The 22,328-nt window shown below is 40.3% G+C and overlaps 1 protein-coding gene across 1 annotated transcript; it reads left to right on the top strand.

The window, feature by feature from the left end:
- The first annotated feature begins 3,291 nt into the window (after positions 1–3,291).
- Positions 3,292–19,087, top strand: LOC131216972 (stromal cell-derived factor 2-like protein). The gene is made up of 6 exons (XM_058211628.1): positions 3,292–3,737; positions 3,814–3,954; positions 6,144–6,284; positions 17,529–17,578; positions 18,194–18,323; positions 18,644–19,087. Exons 1-6 carry the CDS (start codon positions 3,636–3,638, stop codon positions 18,731–18,733), a joined length of 654 nt encoding a protein of 217 aa, XP_058067611.1. The 5' UTR covers positions 3,292–3,635; the 3' UTR covers positions 18,734–19,087.
- Positions 19,088–22,328: the final 3,241 nt, after the last annotated feature.

The raw sequence follows: 22,328 nt of genomic DNA, 5'->3' as shown, positions 1-22,328 counted from the left end.
ACCGCTCTATAGAACTGCAGGATGTTGCCAGATAGATACAGTGTGTTCTATGTTTTGGGCTCTCTCCTTGTCTAATCCAACATTACTTAATATACAACAATTCTCTAAAAGTGCTCATGTGTTCATTTATATTAGACCCTTCTATCTTCTTAAGATTATAAAACTATTTCTTAAGATACAAACGACTACGTAGGAATTTCTTCATGTGCAAACTATCCAGTTTTGTCTATATCAATGTGATAATCTTTTGTTATAGGAAATTGTAGAGAATGTTATCCATTAGACACAATTGAATCAAGGTTGTAGCCATTTTATCAAGCTCATCCCACTCTTCATCACTCATAGATACAGGACGCTTCGCCTTCCTAAGGAGAGCGTGTTGCAATCCTTGTGTGAACTAAAATGGCTCTCATCTTCACCTTCCGTAGTTCAAAATTATTTCAACCGGTGAACTTCTCCATTTTATACTTCACGTTAAATCATTTTGTTGACATGTTTCATATTAGAACTCGAAACCCCAATATTAACTTTGAAACCACTTATAGGAGGATCGCGCAGAAGCAAACCTGAATTCAATCAAACAAAGTGAAATTAAACATAAACAAAATACGCAAAGAATGCACAAATTTTATGTGAAAAAACCCTTGTGAGAAAAAACTACGGCACAAAGTTACAGTGAATCTACTATGAAACAATATTACAAGATATTGGATAGACTTGTCAATTCGAACAACCCCAAATCCTTTCTCAAAACCATAACTTTGCTTTAGAATATATTAGAAACGGCTTAACATTCACTTCCAGTACCCCAATCTCGATTATGCACGATATATATACTATCACAATCAGAATTAGAAACAAATTGTGCACTTATGTAGTTTCATGCACGTCGTCGATGCGACCTTTGATGACATCGACAACCATTGAAGCCACGTCGATGATATCGAAGTCACATTCGATGACATCAAGTAGCAACTCCAAAACTATCTAGCAAACAACTGGGAGTTTTTTTGAATTTTCTCGATGGCATTAAGTAGTCTGTCGATGACATCGACAGACCCTTGATCTCAGTCAAATTGAAGACATCTAACAATATCGATTTTGTTCTACCCAAACCCAATCCGATTTCAAGTCAAGTTCCAACTCGATTCCAGCTAAAGCTGGGCATCGGTCCTGGTCGGATCGGATTGTATCTAACTCGTTGCGATCCGAACTGTCAGTAACCTTACCCGAACTCGGATAGATCCGGGACCGAGTCTGGGTCGCTTGACTAGGACAGATCCGATGCATAATTAACCTGACCCGAACCAAGTCCGACTCGGTTAAGGAAACCGAGTCGGATCGGGTTCAGTAAGATTTGGATCGTATAAATTTAATTTAAATGTTTCATGTGGTGTGGTCTACTTCAATCTTTAATATGCCGTATTTTTGTGTTTAAGACCTAAAATAATATTTCAAAATGTATGAACGGCTTAGATAAAATTGATACATCAAGGTGGACCCCACATGGCTATGAAAGAACTCTCCCAACCATATTCGTGCTTTTATCGTAAATGTATGAACGACGTGCACTGCACGGAAGGGGCAATGAGTGCTTTTCATGCAAGCACCCGCTGTAATGACGTTAGTAAGATATGTGGGTCTGATTATGGGGTATGTGTTATATCCAAACCGTCCATTTATTTAACGAGCTCGTAGTAAAGCTTGTGATGAAAAATAAGACAGATCTAACTATCAAGTGGACCACACGAAATGTTTAACTGTGAAAATCATTCTCTGCTGCTATTTGTGGTGTGGTCTAGATGATCTTTGGATATTATTCATTTTTTGAATAATGTTATACGATGATCTCTAAAAATATATGAACGGTGTAGATATATTAAATAAATCACTGTGGGCCCATATAACTTGATCTCCTTTGAACCGTTCGTACAACTCGGAGCTCGAGGAGCGTCCGCGTCAGTGTCTTCGCATGCCACAGCCAGTTGGCCTAGGCTACTGGCTACGGCATAGCTGGTACTTGTACTGGGACGCGACGCGGACTGCGTATCGAGTAACTCAACACGCTAAGCAAGCATACTGATTAACTCTGTGGGGTCCACCATGATTTAATTATTTTATCCACTCCGTCCATCCATTTTAAAAGATAATTTGAGGACCCTAGACCAAAAACAAAGTATAACCAAATGTCAAGTGGGCCTCACCACTAGAAACAGTGTGAATTGAAATTATACCGTTGAAAATTTCTTAGGGGCCACAGTAGTTTTGGGTCAATCTATTATTTGTGTTATCCTTTCATCCATGCCTTTGTGATCTTATGAATAGGTTGGATGAAAAATAAACATCACTGTGGGGCCTACCAAGGTTTCAACAGTGGAAGTCATTATTCCCACTGTTTCCTGTGGTGTGGTCCACTTAAGGTTTGTGCATTCTTCAATTTTTGGCTCAACCACTAAAATTAGCTGGAAAAACAGATGTACAACGTGGATAACCCACACACATTCATGGTAGGCCCTACTGAGTTTACTCAGTGCCATAAAAGCTTACTGAGTAGTGAGTACGTGATCTGTGCCATAAAACAAGACAACCTATTTCGTGTTACTGATGATGACAGAAATGGATGGGCTACTCCCTGTGTTCATGATCTGTGAGCCCCACCATGATGTATGTCTTTCATCGATGCTGTTTATCCATTTTTACAGATCATTTTGAGGCTTGATAAAAAATATTAGAGGGATAAAATTCTCAGGTGGACCACACCACAGGAAAGTAATAATGATTGCATATCCTTTATTAAAATCCTCCCCAGGCTTCGGATCGGGTCGGATCTGATCGGATCGGGTCCATTCGAATCGGATCTGTCCGGATTGACCACGATCCGAGCCCGATCTGAAAACCATTCGGATCTGAAATGCCTAACCCGATCCTCACCGATCCAGGCCGTCGGTTTGGTTAGGATTGGGTCGGCTCAGGTTTGATCGGGTCGGATCAATTTTGCCCAGCTCTAATTCCAGCTTTCCAATCTTAACTTGACCCAAGGACCATGACAGGCCAACCCAAGTCTGACTTATTTACTTAAATGGGTAGCTGGCCCACTACCCATTTAGCTTAGCTCAAACTCCACACAAAAGCGGGTCGAGCCACTTGACCCGCGGGTGACCCGACCCACTGCAACCCCAGGTAGTTGCCGGTCCTTCGAAGAGTCACCACCAGTTTAGAAATTGATGGTAGACTATCACGGGAGTCAGTCGGTGCCGTCTTTCTCTCTGAAAGAAGCCACGCAATGGAGAAGTAGCCGAAGACCGAAACTCACATAAAAAAGGGTGGAGAAAGAAAATCAAAATCGCAGAAATCTCCCGCAATAGAGGAAGATAGAGAGAGAGAGAGATCTGAAATCTGTAGTCGTCTTCGCTCTGGAGATTCCAGGAGGGAGAGTCGTGGCTCCATCTGGGCCACAAACCCTCTCTCGAAGAAAACACCACCACCAAAACCCCCCTCCTTCTTCTCCTTCTTCTTCTTCTTCTTCTTCTTCTTCACAGCCAATCACCGGCCGTACACGTATCATCTACAGAGAATCCCAGCCGCCTGATTTCCCTTTCTGGCAGCAGACCTGGTTCCTCCTCCTCCTCCTCTTCATGGCCATTTCCCTTTTTGCCCTAGCCCTCTTCCTCTTCCTTGGCCTGGACCTCGACCAGTCCTCTCCCTTCCCCGCTTCTGCCGCCACCGAAGGCGTTGAGGTACGCCTCGAAATCGAAGATCAATCCTATCGCGGTCTTGATCTGATTTTTTTTTTTTTCTTTTTTCCTTTTGTAGATTACGTATGGGTCAGTGCTGAAACTGATGCACGAGCGGACGAAATTCAGGCTGCATTCGCATGATGTGCCATACGGCTCCGGAAGTGGGCAACAGTCCGTTACCGGATTCCCGAACGTCGATGATTCCAACAGTTATTGGGTTAGTTGACTCTTGTTTTATTTTTCAATTTTAAATTGCATAAACATCACTTCGTGTTTCATTGATGGGCTTATGTTAGTCAATCGATTTTGAGAGAAATGGAAATAACCCCAAATCGTCAATTCGTCAATCCATCTCGAGAGAAATGGAAATAGCCCCAAATTGTCAATTCGCTTGTACTGAGGCCGTTTGCCACTTTTGTGTTTCGGTGGGCTGGTCTGTGATCTGGGCCGTTCATTTGTTAGATGTGTCATGTATTGGCTGTATTGTTGAAGTCATTCTGATGGGATGAACGGTGATTCCTACTATCCGATTACTGGTCCGGTTTGCCCCATTGGATCATTATTAAGTGGCCCACTATCCGATTACTGGTCCGGTATTGTAGAAGTCATTCTGTAGAAGTCATGCGGTTTGGATCATCCATTTGGTGTGATCTGGGCCTTTCATTTGGTTGGTTGTGTTGTGTATTAGCTGTATTGTAGACGTCACTACGATTGGGCGATTTCAACCATCGGGTTGCTGGATTTGGGCAATTAGATTGTTTTTAAGTGTCCCAGTTTTAGGCTTCTTATTGGGTTGTTTGGATCATCCATTTGGTGTGATATGAGTCAGCTATGATTAATACATGTTGTGCTCAATCTGATGAAATTTTGTATTATACGCTAACCTGTGGAAATGCACCAATCACCATAAGTCTTATGATATAGTTCCCAGATGCTAAAATATCTAGTAGTAAACGCTCAGTTTCCAAGTCCATTATCAAGTGCAATCTCCAATATGTATGAAATTCAGACCGTTGATCTATTGATCCTTTCATGTGGATACACCATCATGGTTTTAAATAGTGGATACGGACTTGTTTCATCGCCCACCGAAACAGAGATAACTCGGCCTAGTTGTATCTGTTTTGGAGGATATTTTGAACCTTGTGAGCCCCAAGACTTGTTTCTATCACCACCGAAACAAAGACGACTCAGCCGAGTCAACTTGGTTCTAGATAATATTTAGAACCTTGCGACGCAAGTCAACTTGGTTTTGGGCAGTATTTAGAATGATCTAAGCCATACAACAGAAATCACCCCATTCATATGATCCTATACATTGGTTGGAATGCTTTTGCATAATGAATGTCAACACAAGTCCTATCAGTTACTGGGATTACCCAACTGGTTTGATTTTTTTTTTTTGGTGCATATCCACAATGGAATCCAACAGATGAAAGGCCCAAATCTTGTACTTGTGTAGCCCATATATGGATATTTAGTGCTTGATAGCTAACTTAGGTAGTAATAGTGATAGCATTGGATCCTCTCTCTACATGATATTGTTAGTGTTATTGTTCTGTTTTTAATTGTGCAGATTCATTGCCTATTTTCCTCCAAACCAAAGAATTTAGTAATTCTCTTGGACCCATTTTCATTTGAGCAATGTGCTTTTTATTGGCTGTTGTCATTACCTGAATGCAAACAATTACATTGGGTGCATTTTGTTTCTTTCAACAAGTAAACCTCTCTCTCTCTCTCTCTCTCTCTCTCTCTCTCTCAAGATCTCTCTCTCTCTCAAAATAAAATAAACCTTTAATACTTTATGATTATTTAATACGAATTTCTGCATTTTGATTTCATAAATTAAGTAATGGTTAGACAAATGTGAAAGGGACTTCCCCAAAAGTGCCAACCTGCACATGCATATGATATTCAGATTGTTCATTAGGAAGGTGCTACTGCTTGTGTTCTGGTGCAAGAGTCAGGCAGTCTGTTCATCAGTGGGCCACCTATGTATGGAATGTGGAATGTTGACCAATTCTTCTTAACTGTCCATTCTTTCCATACATTTGTGGCCTACCTGATGAGCCTACTGGCTTGATTTTGGGCCATGGCACATAAGCAGTGGAGCTTGCCTGTTAGCAGACTGGAACTTGCACATGTTTGCCACATTGACACATGCAGGGCAAGTGCTGCCACCAGGCCTCTTCCGGGAAAGTCTCCAACTGATCAGTTTATCAATGCAAGCTACTTATGAGGATAATTGTTGAAGGTTTTTCTAGGAATGTGCAAACAGTTGCCTAGATATCATGCCCTGTACTATTTTGGCCCATTTGGGTCAGTGTTCTCGTGTCGTGGCTGCATATAGGGTACTTCATCCTGGTATTTTAGTGCTTGGTGTTTATTTGATTCATTCTTCTGCAGATTGTGCATCCTTTGCCAGAATCCTCTGCCAAACAAGGTGATGGCATTAAGTCTGGAACTATCGTCAGACTGCAGCATATGAGGACCCGAAAATGGCTGCACAGCCACTTGCATGCATCCCCTATATCTGGTAACCTGGAGGTCGGTAATAGTCTCATGGCTTTATTTGTGTTTAGTAGCGGTTAGTAGGAAGGGCTATTTGCTATGATCTACATCTCTGCTTTGTTTGGTAGATATAGTGACTTAAGAAGTGCATCTCCTGTTTTTGCAAACCTTAGTTATGGATCAAAGTATTTGCCGGTGGTGGTTTTAAATTATCATTTGGCCAAAAAAAAAAAAAGAGTTTGGATAACCTTGTAATACAATATGGAAATAAGCAGAGGTTTAAAGTAGATCACCTTAATTTGTCTTTGCCTATTCCAAATTTAGTTTACCTGGCTCGAACCTTCAATGCACCCAAAAAAAAAAACTCTCATTGGCTCCACTGTTGGCCTTGTCTTTGAGGGAGTTGGATCCAACCATAGAGAAGTTGCCTTCATGTAGAGTTCACCTGGGCTTTGTTTCCTTCTCCAGGAAGCTATGGGTTTCGTGGGGTTAGAGACAGCTCCTTGGTGGTAAGAACTCTTCCATTTGGGAAATTGGAGTGCTTATTGCCCATACGGGTGCTGTATGCATTGGGATTTGGGGCTTTGAAAGTAGCTGATGAGGCAGCCAGTAATCTTGCTTGCGAGGGAGGGTCAAGAGGGTCATTCACTATTGGCCACTCTTTGCCCCTCTTGCAATGTCTTTTGGTAGTTAGTTACGTACATGCATGCATGCATACATGCACACATACAAATATACATTCATGTATGCATGCATATGTACATGCATATGCGAGGGAGGGAGGGAGTCATTGGACTTGAGCATGAATGATGAATTAGGTTTACATTCCTTTACAAATGCCGAAGCCTGAAGGGGTAAGAAACGGGTGGGTTTTTGCTGCATTCGGAGTACAGGTATTGTACTATGTATCAAATCCTTAGGATATGGATTTCAGTATTTCACACTTAGGTAATCCAATATGGTGGAAATTGAGGAGATGCTAAGGGGTCGTTTGGCACCATGGATTTGGGGGATTTGAGGGGATTTTAAATCCCCTGGCATGTTTGGCACCATAAAGTAACTGGGGTTTTCAAATCCCCTCAAAGAGGGGGTTTGAAATCCAAGGTGAAAGCAAGGATTACATCTAAAATCCCTCCAAGAGTTGCATGTGTAACATGTGTATCACTAGACTATTAATCTATTGGGCACATGGCCCACTAATGATATCCCAAAACAATTAGATTATCAATTGCATCACTATAATTACTTTAAAGGATGATCGACGCCGTCCAAACATTGTCCATGTAAATCAACGGTTAAAAATCGTTGGTCAGTCACTCAAATGCGATCTTGTGCTTGTGGCCCATCCGAGACTTGAAATTTCATCATTTTCGGGCAAAGTATATATTTCAACAGGCTTATTAAAACCATTGTGTCTGACATTACATGCGCACACTAATTAGAGATATTAAAATTGATTTAGTAATTAAATTCAAACCCTAGTAAATATACTATGCATAGCTACTTTTGGATTACAAGGGATTTTGAATTTAGGGTGCCAAATGCAATAGGAGGATTTCAAATCTAGGGGGTTTCAAATCCAGGGGATTTGGAATCTAGGGGGTTCCAAATCAACGTTCCCAAACAAGCCCTAAAAGAAAGACACGCGATTGCACACTTAGAATTCAAAACATTACACTATGCATACTAGTTTTCCTTGCAACTACAAAGAGAATCCCCAAAAAAATTTGGAAAAATAGTTTTTTCTAATAATTTTATTTTTTCTGATTTTACTGATTTACACTGCTTTCATTTGAAATATCGCAAATATCAATATCACCCAAATATCAAAGATATATTGGCAAAATATTGCAACATTGCGATATATTGGCATATGTATTGGTGGGAATATTTGTATTCTTGGATGGTTTTTATCATTGACCTGCAATACTGAAAATATCAGCTGATGCATTTGATACATTAAACACGAGCAATGATGTCTTAGAATTTGGTGGAATAGGTGGACCCAAATAGTAAGCCAATGATATATTCTAATGGTTCTAGGGTGGTTAAGAAGAGGGTGGCAATTAATACCAAGGTCTAAAATATTGGTTTTGGTCTCCTACGCACTTGGGAGGGTCCAAAGCTTTCGTGTTGCCAAAAGTTGCATGATCCTTCTAACAAGGTGCCACAGTGCCACTCCCACTTTGAATCACGCTTCGGAATTGCACTTGCGCTCCTGCTTCCTTGCCATTTATGCTTGCTAACTTTTTGAAATTGGTGCTTCTCCATTCCTGCACCCAAATCTGTTGCTACTTCATTTCACGCTTCATGGAACTATATCTGAAGTCAATACAACCAAAACTTAAAAAATAAAGAAATTTTAAAATAAATATTATTAAATGCTTAGGAAAAATGTAAAAGAAAATTTTTTTTTTGAAGGAAAAGTAGAAAAATAAGAAACCACAAAATGGGAAAAGACTCCTTTTTTTAAAGGAATGGTGACATACAACTATAGTAATCCCCAAAATTCAAACGAAAAGCAATTTTTTTTGAAAGAATCACTTCCCCATTCCCGCACCTGAATCTGTTGCTGCTTCGCTTCATGTTTCATGCAACTATTGCTGAAACCCATATGATTTATTCAAAACCAGGCGAGTCACAAAAATGAAACTAAAATATAATAATTATTTTTTAAATAAGTCATTAAAAGCTTAGGAAATTTTTTTTAAAAACCACAAAATGGGAAAGAGAACTCCTTTTCTAGAGAATGATGACATACGACTACAGTGGATTCCCAAATTTCAAATGAAAAGGGAGAGGGAGAGGGTGCTTGCGTTGACATGGATGGGTACCCCCTTGTTGATTATCTTCTGCAATAGCACAATCCCAATACCCCTTTTGTGGTTATTAATGGCTAGTAAATTGTGAACCACATAAATTTGCAAAACATGCTGGTGAGTTTTGCCCATTGCAATGGTTGTGACTTGTGCCCATTTTCATAAATGTTGAAACATCAAATAGATTTGTTGCTTGGCTCTCAAAAAAAAAAGAAAAAAAAAGAAAAGAATGGAAGATTTGTTGCTTCATTACATTTTCAAATGATGACATATTTTGTCTTGGCCTCTTTCCCCCCAAATAAAAAGGCAATTCTTGAAAGAAGTAGGAAACTGTCGTCAGGATAGGATCTATAGCCATTCTTGAAAGAAGTCCTGATCCATCCTGTATTGGTACGATACTAAAGCTAGATGAGTGGTGCAACTGGAGGGATAGTTGTGATTTGGCTTCAGCTTCAATTATCCTGCTTTGATAACCTTATATCATGTTTTTCTGCTTCAAATGTTAATTCCCTTTTGGAATGAGAATGGTCTATCTGATCATGCACATTTTCCTCCAAAACTTAACTCGAAAGGAACTGTTCACTTTTAAGTGATCAAAATCTTGAACCATAGTTGAGGTTCTCACTTCTCGGCTCCACAATCAAACATTGTCCCATGACTATCTTAAATTTGAGGCGCCACATGATGTTAAGATCACAGGTGTTGATATTTCCTGCTACAAGATACGCTCGTACACATGCATTGTTAGAGAACTCTTTTAGCTTGTTGATATCCATAATTACATGGGTCACTCACATAATGCACAGACTTTTAAGTTCCATGGGCATGGATTGGATTCAGCATGTGTTTAGCGATCTTACAGAAACAAAGTTTTCATAACTATCAAAACCAACTTGGGATTGTAGGAAGTAAAAAGGAGGCCATAAATAATTTCCATTGAATTGGTTGTAGTCTAAATTCGATGTTTGGAACTTTGCACTTAGGTTTCCAATTGTCCATGGTCCTAGGTTGTTTATTCAACCAGTGCCACATTAATGTGAGGTTACTTTCACAAAATAAATCATTTTGGCATTATTTCTCTAAATATAATCTTAGTTCTTTATTAGGGATGATGTTTTCATTTTCATGTTTTATAGTTAAAGTATGATTGAGATTTGGGGTTATCAAGTTTGCAATTTTTATTTTTATTTGGCAAGGCGACGATTTTTATTTTTTATTTTTTAAAGAAAGAAAGAACAAGCTATAGATGAGTACAACAAAGAAAACCAAGACAAAGAAGAAAGAGGATACTTAGCCAGAGACTTTATATTTGAGTTCTAACCCATTATATCTAATTTTGCCCTTCTAAGGACCTCCGATGCCGGCTAATGTTCCAGACATTCTTCTTTGGAACATCTGACTAAGCACTTCTTTTACAACTACAAACTAGAAGGATGATAGCAAATCATCCCGTCTGAGACCTCTTGAAGCCTTGAAGAAACCTTTGGGAGACTCGTTGACCAAAACTGAGAACTTGGCCGACTGGATATACTCTTGTATCCAGTGTTCAAAATATCAGTATCGCATTACATATTTCACCCTTGGGATACGGATACGTATCAGTTATCGCACGAGATATATCGGTTGTATCGCATAATGTATCGCTGTTGTTGGAAACATGGGGAAATATTGGAAATTGGTCGATTTTTTCAATGAAATTTCAGTGATTGTTAAAAAAGACATCAATACACACTTACAAATCAAAACATTACAAAAAACAAGTGCACATGATAGGTTTTCTTTGTATGTGGTCTTAATCTATGAGTTGTCTAACTGAATTGATGCAAGTAAATTAAAAGTCTATTCATATAATGTATAAATATAAGAAGACACGTGGAAACATAAGCAATACATTCAAAAGCAAAAGAAGAACCACTAGATTAAACGATTTTGATTGTTTTTCAATTTTCTGCAACTTGGTCATTCTCCTCAGAATCTCGAAATTGAAGCTCCCCATCCATGATTTTTCATACAAAACATGACAAATCATGGATTTGTAACAATTTGATACTAATTTAACATGATTTATAGAAAAAAGGATCGAAAATTTTTAAAAAATGCTCATCGGATTGAACATGGGGGATATATCTCACTACGTGTGCGTTTCGTATCGCACAGGTGGGATACAAGATATATCGTGGGATATATCAGTCGATATCGTCGATATTTAAAACACTGCTTGTATCTACCTTCTCCATCTCAACCCACATCCCAATTGACCCAACACCTAATTAAGAAAATCCCAGCCCACAGTTGTATGCTTTCTCAATGTCAAGTTGGCATATAATACCCTTTTTTTAACCTTCCCTATGACGTGGATCGATGCATTCGTGAGCAATTAAATCACAATCCAAAATTTGTCTTCGGGCTAATGGAAAACAACTTGAACTTTAGGTATGACGTTTACTACTACTACTACTACTCGAAAGTTGGATGCCAGGACTTCTGCTAAGATTTTGTAAGGACCCCCTATAAGGCTTAGGGCTGAAAGTTGGGCCGGTCGGTGCTCAACCCTAGCCCAACCCAAGGTTCCTGTACACCCTAACCCAACCCAACCCAACCCAACCCAACCCAACCTCGGGTTGGGAATTCTCAACCCAAGCCCAACGCAAGCGGGGTTGGTCAGGTGGATACATGCTAATATTTTCGTTATTACATTAGTCTATTATATTTCAATACACATCTTTTTTATTTATTTATTTATTTATTTATTTTTTATACCTATGATTTTATTAATTATATATATGTAATTATTTATCGTAAAGAACTTCATTTTTTCTAAATAAACAAGCTAAAATATATGACAACTATTCCTTTAAAATTCGTGTTGTGTTGCACACAATCTATTTGGGAGAGAAATCCTGTGTATCTTGTTAGCTTGAGTCATTGGAAATAACATGGACTAATGAGACCTGACGACACTGGATTTTCCTGTGTCTTCAACACTGACGATCCGCACTTAATTATAATTTATAAGTAACTTATATATCGATCGCGTTCGGGTTGGGTCAGGCAACCCAAGACTTCAACCCAAGCCTGAACCAAGTTTTATCGGGTTGGTGTTTGTATAGCCCAAGGCTGAGACCGAACCCGATACATCTTGCCCGAGCCCAACCCAATGTCGGGTTGGTGAAGGGTCGGTCAGGTTGAACCTGCCCGACTTTCAGCTTGAATAAAGCATATAGGTTTGAAATCTGCCGAGCATTCAACACCTTGTTTCGGTATGATAGCTATGAAGGATGAGCCTAACTCTGACAACAAGCTACCGCTCTTGAGATACTAAAATATAAATGTTATCAATTCACCCTTCAAAGCTCCCAAGACACTTGAAAAAAAGCCATGGGAAATCCATTTGGTCTCGGAGCCTTGTTTTTGCCTAATGCATCTACTGTCATTTTAGCTTCCTCCTCGGATATTGGTTTTTCTAAATTTTCGGCTCCCGCTTCAGAGATTTGATTAAGAGGCAAGTTATTAAGCTGTGGCCATACCCACCTCTCTCTAGTAAAGAAGATTCTTTTAAAATTGTACTATGGCATTACAAACTTGAGATTTTTCCTCCACCTTAACCCCATCTAGCTTCACACCGTGGATCTTATTAGTCCTAGCCTAAGTAGTGGCAATGCTATGAAAACTTTTTTGTGGTCTCCTTCCTTAAGCCATGTTGCTCTATATCGCTGCCTTCCTTTAAGCATTTCCTATATTCTAATGAAAGCTTAACCCTCATGGACTTTTCCTCTTCCGACAACTCCATCCCACCTTTCAGTTGAGCACCTGAATGTCTTGAAGAATATTGTTTGTCTTCGTCTTTCTTACATATGTTGATCTTTCCTTTGAGTAATTTAAGTATATGAAATAGTTAAATCCTGTTTGTCCCTTTACCACAAAGGAGCTCCACCATTCCTTCATTATATTTGAGAATCCTTCCGCTTTTAACCACATCAATGCAGACTTGAACGGGCTTGGTCCCCAATCCTCCACTTCCAAGGTTATTGGAAAATGGGTAGAAATGGACCTCAGAAAGCTCCTCTATTGCACAAGAGGGAACTTCACCCAATCAAAGGAAACAAAAAATTCATCTAGCTTGGATTTTACAATCCTTTCTTCCCCATTTGTCCAAGCGAATTTTACATTTCCCATCGGAATGTCCACCAACTCGTTCTTGTAAACCTAATCCAAAAAACCCCTCATGCTACATGTTATGTAACGTCCATAAAGCTTCTCAAATATGAATATAACAACATTAAAATCTCCCCCCAAGCACCATGGGAACTACCACCTATTCTGATTGGAGTCCAACTCTGCCTAGAATGAGAACGCTGGACTAGTCAATTCAGTCTATAAACCAAGCTGTTCCGTAACGGTAACGGTGGCCATAACGACCACCACCGTTTCCTTTACGATACAGGGTATAATGGCTGTTACAGCCCCATAATGGCCTTTACGGTCTTTATTTTTTATTTATTGAAAAAACCCTCGAAAAACTTGTATCTGCCCCGTAATGCTGATTAAAAAGTATGAAAAACATGTATGTCTCATAATAGACCATTATGGGGCTATTATGGCCTTTATAGGAGATGTAACGTGCCGTTAACGACAATTACGAGTCATTTTTTTCATAATGGATGTTACGGCCGTTACGACCCCGTAACATGTAACGGTTGCCACTGTTACCTTTACGTAACGGCCTTCATGACACACCATGCTATAAACTGTTGTGAATGCCCATTTAAAACCCATCATTAGATCCCTAAGAAGCATTGAAATTGAAATTGACCTCTCCACCACTCCTCATCTCAAACTCTTCCAAATAACTACTATTCGTCCTGCTCCCACCGCATCAAGAGCCACCCAATCCTTATTTCTTCCTCCCTATAAAGAGTCTACAACCCTTTGAATTTTGGTTTCTTGAAAGGCAACTACCTAAGCTTTATAGCTCGTATAGAGATTTTTAATTTGGGACCTCTTCCGCGGGCGCCCAAACCCCTAATGTTCCAGCTGATGGGCATCATTTATGAACTACACTTGGCCCTCTACCGTTCTTTTCACCTCTAGAGACCTTTGCTTCATAATTTATAGAGGACACTAGGTCCACCAATTCTCATATTCCCTTGGGTGATTTGTGAACCTTGCTTTAAAGAGTCTACAACCCTTTGAATTTTGGTTTCTTGAAAGGCAACTACCTAAGCCTTATAGCTCATATAGAGATTTTTAATTTGGTACCTCTACCGCGGGCGCCCAAACCCCTAATGTTCCAGCTGATGGGCATCATTTATGAACTACACTTGGCCCTCTACCGTTCTTTTCACCTCTAGAGACCTTTGCTTCATATTTTATAGAGGACACAAGGTCCACCAATTCTCATATTCCCTTGGGTGATTTGTGAACCTTGCTTTAAAGAGTCTGCAACCCTTGAATTTTGGTTTCTTGAAAGGCAACTAACTACCTAAGCCTTATAGCTCGTATAGAGATTTTTAATTTGGGACCTCTTTTGTGGGCGCCCAAACCCCTGACATTCCAGCTGATGGACATCATTTATGAACTGCACTTGGCCCTCTACTGTTCTTTTCACCTCTAGAGGAGACCCCTGCTTCATAATTTACAGAGGACACAAGGTCCACCAATTCTCATATTCCCTTGGGTGATTTGTGAACCTTGCTTTAAAGAGTCTACAACCCTTTGAATTTTGGTTTCTGGAAAGGCAACTAACTACCTAAGCCTTATAGCTCGTATAGAGATTTTTAATTTGGGACCTCTTCTGCGGGCGCCCAAACCCCTAACGTTCCGGCTGACGGGCATCATTTATGAACTACACTTGGCCCTCTACCATTCTTTTCACCTCTGGAGGAGACCCTTGCTTCATAATTTATAGAGGACACAATTCTCATATTCCCTTGGGTGATTTGTGAACCTTGCTTTATTGAGCAGCCTATGACTTATGATTTCCCTCTCATCCACAAACTAAATGAGGACAATAAAATCCTCGCAATCTCTGAAGGAAACTCCTACCATTTTGCCGACATATCCAATTGTCCTAATCCACCGCATGCCATGAGCCATCGAGATCTGCCCTCCTTCCCCGATCACCGATCAAATGTTCTCGCATACAATTAACTGATTGCCAGTATCTCCAATCTCCTTTCCGTTGTTGTTGACCACTTGTAAAGGTGGAATAGATGGCATATCCGATGGATACTCACTGCTAGTTTGCACCTCCTGCAAGGACAAAGCTTCAATTACCTTCCCAAGTTGGCCCCTTGCTCCTGGACCACCATGACTGATGCCCACTCTTCCATTCCCACACAGTGCAATGCTACTATCTCCCCCATTTGTGGATAGAATATTAGCCTCGGTAAATGCCTACTCTTGGTATTGTCCGGCTCTTGACGGGGGTGAAGGAAATGGAGCAATCGGGTCATGACTGTAATTATCACTTAGCCAGTCCTTATATGTAAGGCCATTAGCTTTCGAGGCCTTTTTTGTGTTGGTGGTATCCTAATTTCTTGCATCCTCCAAGGAACAGCTTAGTGGACTTAAACCACATCAAATAAATTGTTCCATCAAGAATAACAATTGTAATTATCACATTTGACTATGAATTTGAAGAGCCCAACTTGCCTGTGGTAGACACAGTGCGTTTCAAAATTGAGATCATGGGTTCGAGTGCCCGTGTGGGGTGTGTGCGTGTGTAAAAGGAAAAAAGAGGTCAACATGCCGAGCAACAATCCCTTGGAATCCCCCATTAAAAAAATCACTGATGAATAATCCCGAAAGAACGAAGAATCACAAACTGAGCAAGAAATCCATTGAATGAGCATCAATACTGGAAAGGTGCGCAACGAAGAGGAGGCATCAATGAAGGAGTTATCAATAGGAGGTGCTAGGATCAAAGATGGTACCGGCATTGGGATTTGGTGACGGCTAGTTTTTTGTTGTTTTTTATTCTTTTCCTTAAGAGTACGTGATTAAGGTTTTCTATCATCATAATAATAATTCCTTATACCTTCATAGCATAACCTTATATAGACTTGAAATTTAGAAGCCATAGTAATAGAAATGACCAAATTGTCCCGGAATCTGGTCACTGTCATATGGCCTTATTTAGACAGGCCGTAACTCACCCTAACGGAGTTAGAATTGCATATCTTGAACACATTTGAAAGCTAATGCAATGGGCTATCAAACGGGACCAATTTTGTGTCATTTGGATATCGTTTGATGCCCTAAAAGTGGTCCACTAAGAAAGCGACGAAAATACAAAAGAGAATTTATTAACTAAACTCATGACTCTATCTCACCCTAGACTAATTAAATAGGTAAATCCCATGATAACTATATGATTGATCCCATGGGCCCCACAATGGAAGTTGATCATTGATCCCATCCAATCAATCATCAAATCATTGATTTGGTCCAAATCATCAATCAAGATAATATTAAAAGTTGGATTGTACAGATCTTAGATAAACTTGTGTGGCCATTTGGTTGCATTAATTAATTGGATAGGATCAATGATCAAGACAATCTGAATGGTTGGATTGGCAGATCTTAGATAACCCACTCGTGTAGCGATTTGGTTGGATCAAAGAGCCCTCAAGACGACTCAACCTTGAATTCCCGACGTCTCCTTACGAAGACTGTCCTCTTCCTTATGGAATGCCATTTCATTATGCTTTTTCTGAATTGACCACGCAACTGCCACCGAGTTTAGATTCTGGAAAATGCAGTCCCTTCTCCATCTGGAAACCATACCTCCAAGCTACCGTAAATCCCATTGGTTTCTTCAATGTCCACAGCAGCCCAAACTAAAATACTACAAAATTCCAAACCAGAAGGGAAAATATAAAGGAAGATGCTGCACCATTCCCCAGCCTGTAAGCCTTTACCTGAAATTAGCTACAGTCATCTCTCTAGTTTGAAAGTGGTCGTCAACACCTTTCCTAGACCCATCAACCAGCACCCTGGGTCCTTGGATTTCCTAAATACTTGCAGTAGTGTTGCTTTCTTAGTTGCCCTCTTTAAGATGCCTGTAGAAGGATTTGACAGAAAATGACCTAAAGCATATTTGTTTTGGTGAGGAAGTAATTTTTTATTATTATTTTTTTCTTTTTTAAATTTCCCTAAACTCATATTTACTCAGTTTTATTGTTTTTTATGCCATGGTGGCTACTATTACTGGGCATGGATGCTTTTCCTAGCATTCCTGTTTCCTGTCCTTTTCGGAGGATGATATACAATTAGGATCCAATTATCGTAAATCTTATTAAATTATAAATATGTTGGTCAGTACACTTTCATCCTTACAAACTCCATTCAAGTGTTTGCGTTAGTCTTGTTTTGGAAAAGAAAGAAGAAAAAAAGAGATTGCAAAACTGGAATCATTCTTATTCTTGGTTCAACATGGTACTTATTTCTTGTTGTGCAGGTGAGTTGCTTTGGAGGGGAAGACCAATCCGATACTGGAGACTATTGGAGGTGAGGGACTCAAAATTCGTAACTAGTGACCCATTTGGCAGCGGCACATGTGGTGCATTTGCAAGTTAAAAACTTGGCACATATAGTGTATGTATGGCCCTTGAAAATATACAGTGACATATGCGGCATATGCAAGATGCCTGATGATGTACGGTGGCGCATGTGGGGTACTTCACAATGTATTGTGGCACATGCAAAACATGTGACACATGTACAACCTGGCACACGGCAGCTAAAGGGTGCTTGAAGGTTGAATGCTGCAAACTTGTGGTGCTTGAAGCTTGACGGTGGGATATGTTGGACATGTGTCGCATGTTTACCACAAGAGAATAGTCCATTGTGTACCATAAGGGGGACAAGCAGGTCTCAAGTTTCTCCAGGGATAACAAATGCCCTGTAACGGTTTTAAAAAATTGGACAACTTGACCCCCTTTCTTTGAGTCTTGTGTTGCAAAACCATGGACTAGAGTTGTGTCCCTGGCTGATTACTAGACTTTTGCTGTTACCAAACATTCCCATAATGTTCAGAAAAAGAAAAAAAAATCCCCGTAATCTCTTCCATCCAACTCATATATTTAGTGACTGATGCTTTATGCTGGGGCCATTCTTCTGCAGGCTTGAGATCGAGGGGAGTGGAAAGACATGGAGGCAAGACCAAAGGGTGAGGCTACAACATGTTGACACTGGCGGCTACCTACATAGCCATGACAAGAAATACACTCGGATAGCTGGAGGCCAGCAAGAGGTAACGTACTGTGCACACTTACAGGAATAATCTAGCCATGACGTAGTACACTCGCAAGAACCCTTCTGCAGCACTAGGGCTGGCATGTGCAAATGTGGCACACACATGAGGTTGCCCACTTAGTGAATGGAGTAATTAGATTGGTGTACCATGTTTAAAATGCTTTTGGTTGAAAAGATGACCCATGGACCACATTCACTGTGCGCATGCAGTGAACCCGATGATTGAACTGTCTGAATTTTTGTACTTATAAAAGGGTGGTTTTGAGTAGCATACCTCTTTCTCAGGTTACGCTGTGCATTTCTTGTGTGTTTTTACAGGTATGTGGTGTTCGAGATAAGCGTCCCGACAACATTTGGTCGGCAGCGGAGGGGGTATACCTTCCGGTAACCGGGAGCCAGAGCCAGTAGACCCCCTCAATTTCATTCAGGTATTAGATGTATTGATTAAAATTCTAGTTCTTGTGGTGAGTGGCAGAAGAACATCTCTCGGTCATAGTCTTGGTCTGAGCAAATTTAAGAGCTGATATCACTGACCCATGGTTTCTACGCATCAGACACCACACTGCAGCTTTTTCTTCTTCTTCTTCTTCTTCTTTTTCTTTTTTTTTTTCTTTTCTTTTTTGGTATTAGGGCATAGTTTATTTTCCGACCCTGTCTTTAGGGCTGACTGTGACCAACATCCTTTCCTATGTGGAGTTGATGAGATCTCCCCCAACTCAGTTGCAATATAGTATATAAAGGACACTTACAAGTTACAATGCATACGAATTCACTGGGATAGTTGGCGGGAATCTAGCAGCGCTTCGAAATTTGAATATTCAAAAAGTTCGTTTTGAAATGCATGTTGAGATTCCAATCCACCATGTCTCTACATGTAAAATATGATGCAGTTGGAAGTATGTTGTGTGATTGGATTAGTTTGGAGAGAAATTTATGATCCTTAACCTGAAGATGTGCATTGTATACTTGGATTTTCGGCTTGTATTAGCGGGTGCGGTGGTTAGGTGATCTGGACTGTTGATCAGATGGACCCTAGTGTCTGGACCGTCCTGCAAAACTTTCATTAATAGGACAATACCAACCCATTGGTTGGCTGCCTACAAATTGACAATTAAGAGACTGTAGTACTCCGCATTCAACAACTAAAAGGCTGGAGTGAATGTCAGAGCATAGTTCTGGAGCACTGAATCATGGACCCAGTTTTACCTGCCGAAAACACTGCATATTCCGGGTGTGGATCATGAATTTCCTCTCGGTTTTCAGCTGTGAGTCTGGCTAGCCGGTGCTTTGCACAAAAGGTGTATTTTGGTTCAGGAAGTGGAGCCCGAGGCCTGATAATCCACACCCAGTGGTCTGTTGTGGCCTACTATGGAAGTGGCGTGTACCAAAACTCTCCCAGATTAAAAGATCCTAGCTACCGTTGTTGGGCATTTCTCAGTTGAATGTCGATCGTTGCTGTTCTCTCTTTTGACCATCCACTTGTGACTCACCAACCCGAAGGTTGGGATTGTTGTGTCCTGGGTATTTGTCCACACGTAAAAGGGCCCAGCAGATGGATGGACCACCGAACCATATGGGCTCAGAACTGAAAGAGTATATGGTGAAAAGGTTTGGAAATAATAGCCAGTGGGTTTCCATTACATGACAGTAATGAAAAATGACCGCTTCTGGTTGAAAAGGCCCCTTAACAGAGGTTGGGTTATTTGTTTGTAACTGTAGGTATGGTGGGGGCATGGTTTGGTTTATCCGAGCCATTGATTGGACGACCCCCATCATGGATGTACCATTCCTCCCCAAATTGCTCAAATTGGAAGATCTTAGCCATTGAATCTTTGGTCTTTCCTCCGTTAAATAGCTTTTCTATGGACGGCAGCGGCATAAAAGTTCTGAATCTAGGCCCATTCATTACTGTTATGGTGGGACAAGTTTTGGGCCTTGAAAACATATAGGCTCGGCCAAAGCCTTTGGAGTGTTGGACAGCCCTTGAGAAAGCCACGAAGAATCAAATCTGGTAGTAAAGAGATCGAGCCAAATTGTGTGATGGGTTGGCATCTCCAGTTGGTAATGTGACATATTTATTATTAGAAGTTTGTGTAAAATCCGTAGAAAGTGATATATTGGGTGACATGTGAGCAGGGGCGCCACTGTCTATGATCCATGTGGGAGAAGAAGAGATGATTATACAGGCTGACATGCTATAGGAAGTGGTCATGAAAAATGCAAGAAATCACCTTTAAAAAAATGGCCTAAATGGATGGAAGGCGGCATGAGTGGTCCGGTAATGTCTGCTCCAGCAAGATGGACAATGCAAGATGGTTCAGCAAGAAGCAACAATTTATAACACTAGCAATCAAAAGATGACAAACCCCACCTAGATTCAATAATCAGAAGATTAGCACAAGATCAGCAAAGGAGGGAGCAAAAATGTAATGGCAATAACAATAGAGGATAAGATCCTAGAAATGTTAGGCCCACTAGCTAGCAATATAAAACCATAACACAAGTGCCCCATTGCACAATAAAGCGAACGATAATGGCAGTGATGAAAGGCAAGGCCCTAAAAAATAATAATGATCAACGGTCCAACGTGTGAGTCTCTAGTGAACAACAAGGGTCCATGATTTTAACAAGTAGCCCATGGAGCAATGAAATATAGTAGGCCACAATGCTTGATCCGGTGGGCCAAAAATAACTCCCAATGGTGGAGAGATCGATGTAGATTCAAAGGTCTTAAATCAAGTGTGGCCACGATAATGAAAGATCACCGGATCTGACTGATGATGACACCACCAGAGAAGACAAAACTAGAATGGGGCAGAGACGACAATGCAAAACACCCTGACTGTAAGTGCAAGGGTTGTGAGGGTTGTGGTCGATGTTGTAGGAAGGGATTTTGTTAATGGAATGGAAACTGTGATGGGTTGTTGCCAGATCTGACGGAAGATCTGCGCCCCATGACGAGGTGCTTCAAATTAGGTGCCAAAGATGATGTTTCAAGGTGCCATGCACTAGCAATCAAGCAAGAAATGAGACGCAGATCTGTTTGTAGATCTCAAACAGATGGGCCACAACAACATCAATGGCAAGATCTCCACAACCAACTGGATGCACGAGTATAGAAAACATGGAAAATGAGAGGCCCATAGCATATGTAATGCCTGTTTGTGGATGAGAATAGCAATGGAGGCCATAAAAGATGATGGTATAGCCACATGAACAGATAGAAGGTCCAGTAACGACAGGGGCTAGAAATTAATAACCTAGGTCTCCAATGATCAAATATGGCCCACAATGTTCAGTAATTTGGAGATCTCTCTAAAGTGGACCCAATAGAAATGGAAGGAGCAGAAAACGCCCATATCGTTGGATAGAAGAAGGCCCCACAACAATCAACCATGGTGGAGTCCAAAGATCAAAAAGATCACGGATTCCAGTGCACACTGATCAACAACAGATCTAACTGTAAATCCCTTTAAAACCACGACTGTTGTTGTTAAAGGAAAATAATATGATCTTGTTAGGAAAGAAGATCAAAATACAAGGACGATTAGATCCAATGCAGCAACAATGTGATGAGGTCGGCTCCTTGGAATGGCCCCATGCTCTGATACCATGATAAGAAAAACAAAAATAGAAGAATTGCTTGTATTTTTTCATTGAGAATATCATTGAATTTATACAAGAAAAATGGCTTAGAAAAGAATATTACAATAAAATCAAATATATCCTAAATTAAATACAAGCTAATCAAAACTTCATGTAAAAGGAAAATAAATGAAAATCACATCATTCTACAAGAAGGTAAAGGTTTTTTAATAATAACAACTTGGAAGGCTTCATCAATAACATATGTTTAGATAAAATCTCATAAGCAACTTTCTATAAATCATGTTCTTGATTTACATGCTTGTCATTTGTCATCACTACAAGAAATGGGACTTTTAGCGGCGCTCATACGCGCCGGCATTTATAATAGCGGCGCTAACCAAACGCCGCTAAATAG

The sequence above is a fragment of the Magnolia sinica genome, chromosome 10 (assembly GCF_029962835.1).
Source record: "Magnolia sinica isolate HGM2019 chromosome 10, MsV1, whole genome shotgun sequence".
NCBI classification, from domain to species: Eukaryota; Viridiplantae; Streptophyta; class Magnoliopsida; order Magnoliales; family Magnoliaceae; genus Magnolia; species Magnolia sinica.
This window is presented reverse-complemented; position numbering and strand designations above follow the sequence as displayed.

Excerpts from the sequence above, each read along its gene's own strand:
- LOC131216972 (XM_058211628.1), top strand. The coding sequence starts at position 3,636 with ATGGCCATTTCCCTTTTTGCCCTAGCCCTCTTCCTCTTCCTTGGCCTG. Across the intron at positions 3,738-3,813 it reads CCGCCACCGAAGGCGTTGAG|ATTACGTATGGGTCAGTGCT; the intron begins GTACGCCTCGAA and ends TTCCTTTTGTAG. Across the intron at positions 3,955-6,143 it reads ATGATTCCAACAGTTATTGG|ATTGTGCATCCTTTGCCAGA; the intron begins GTTAGTTGACTC and ends ATTCTTCTGCAG.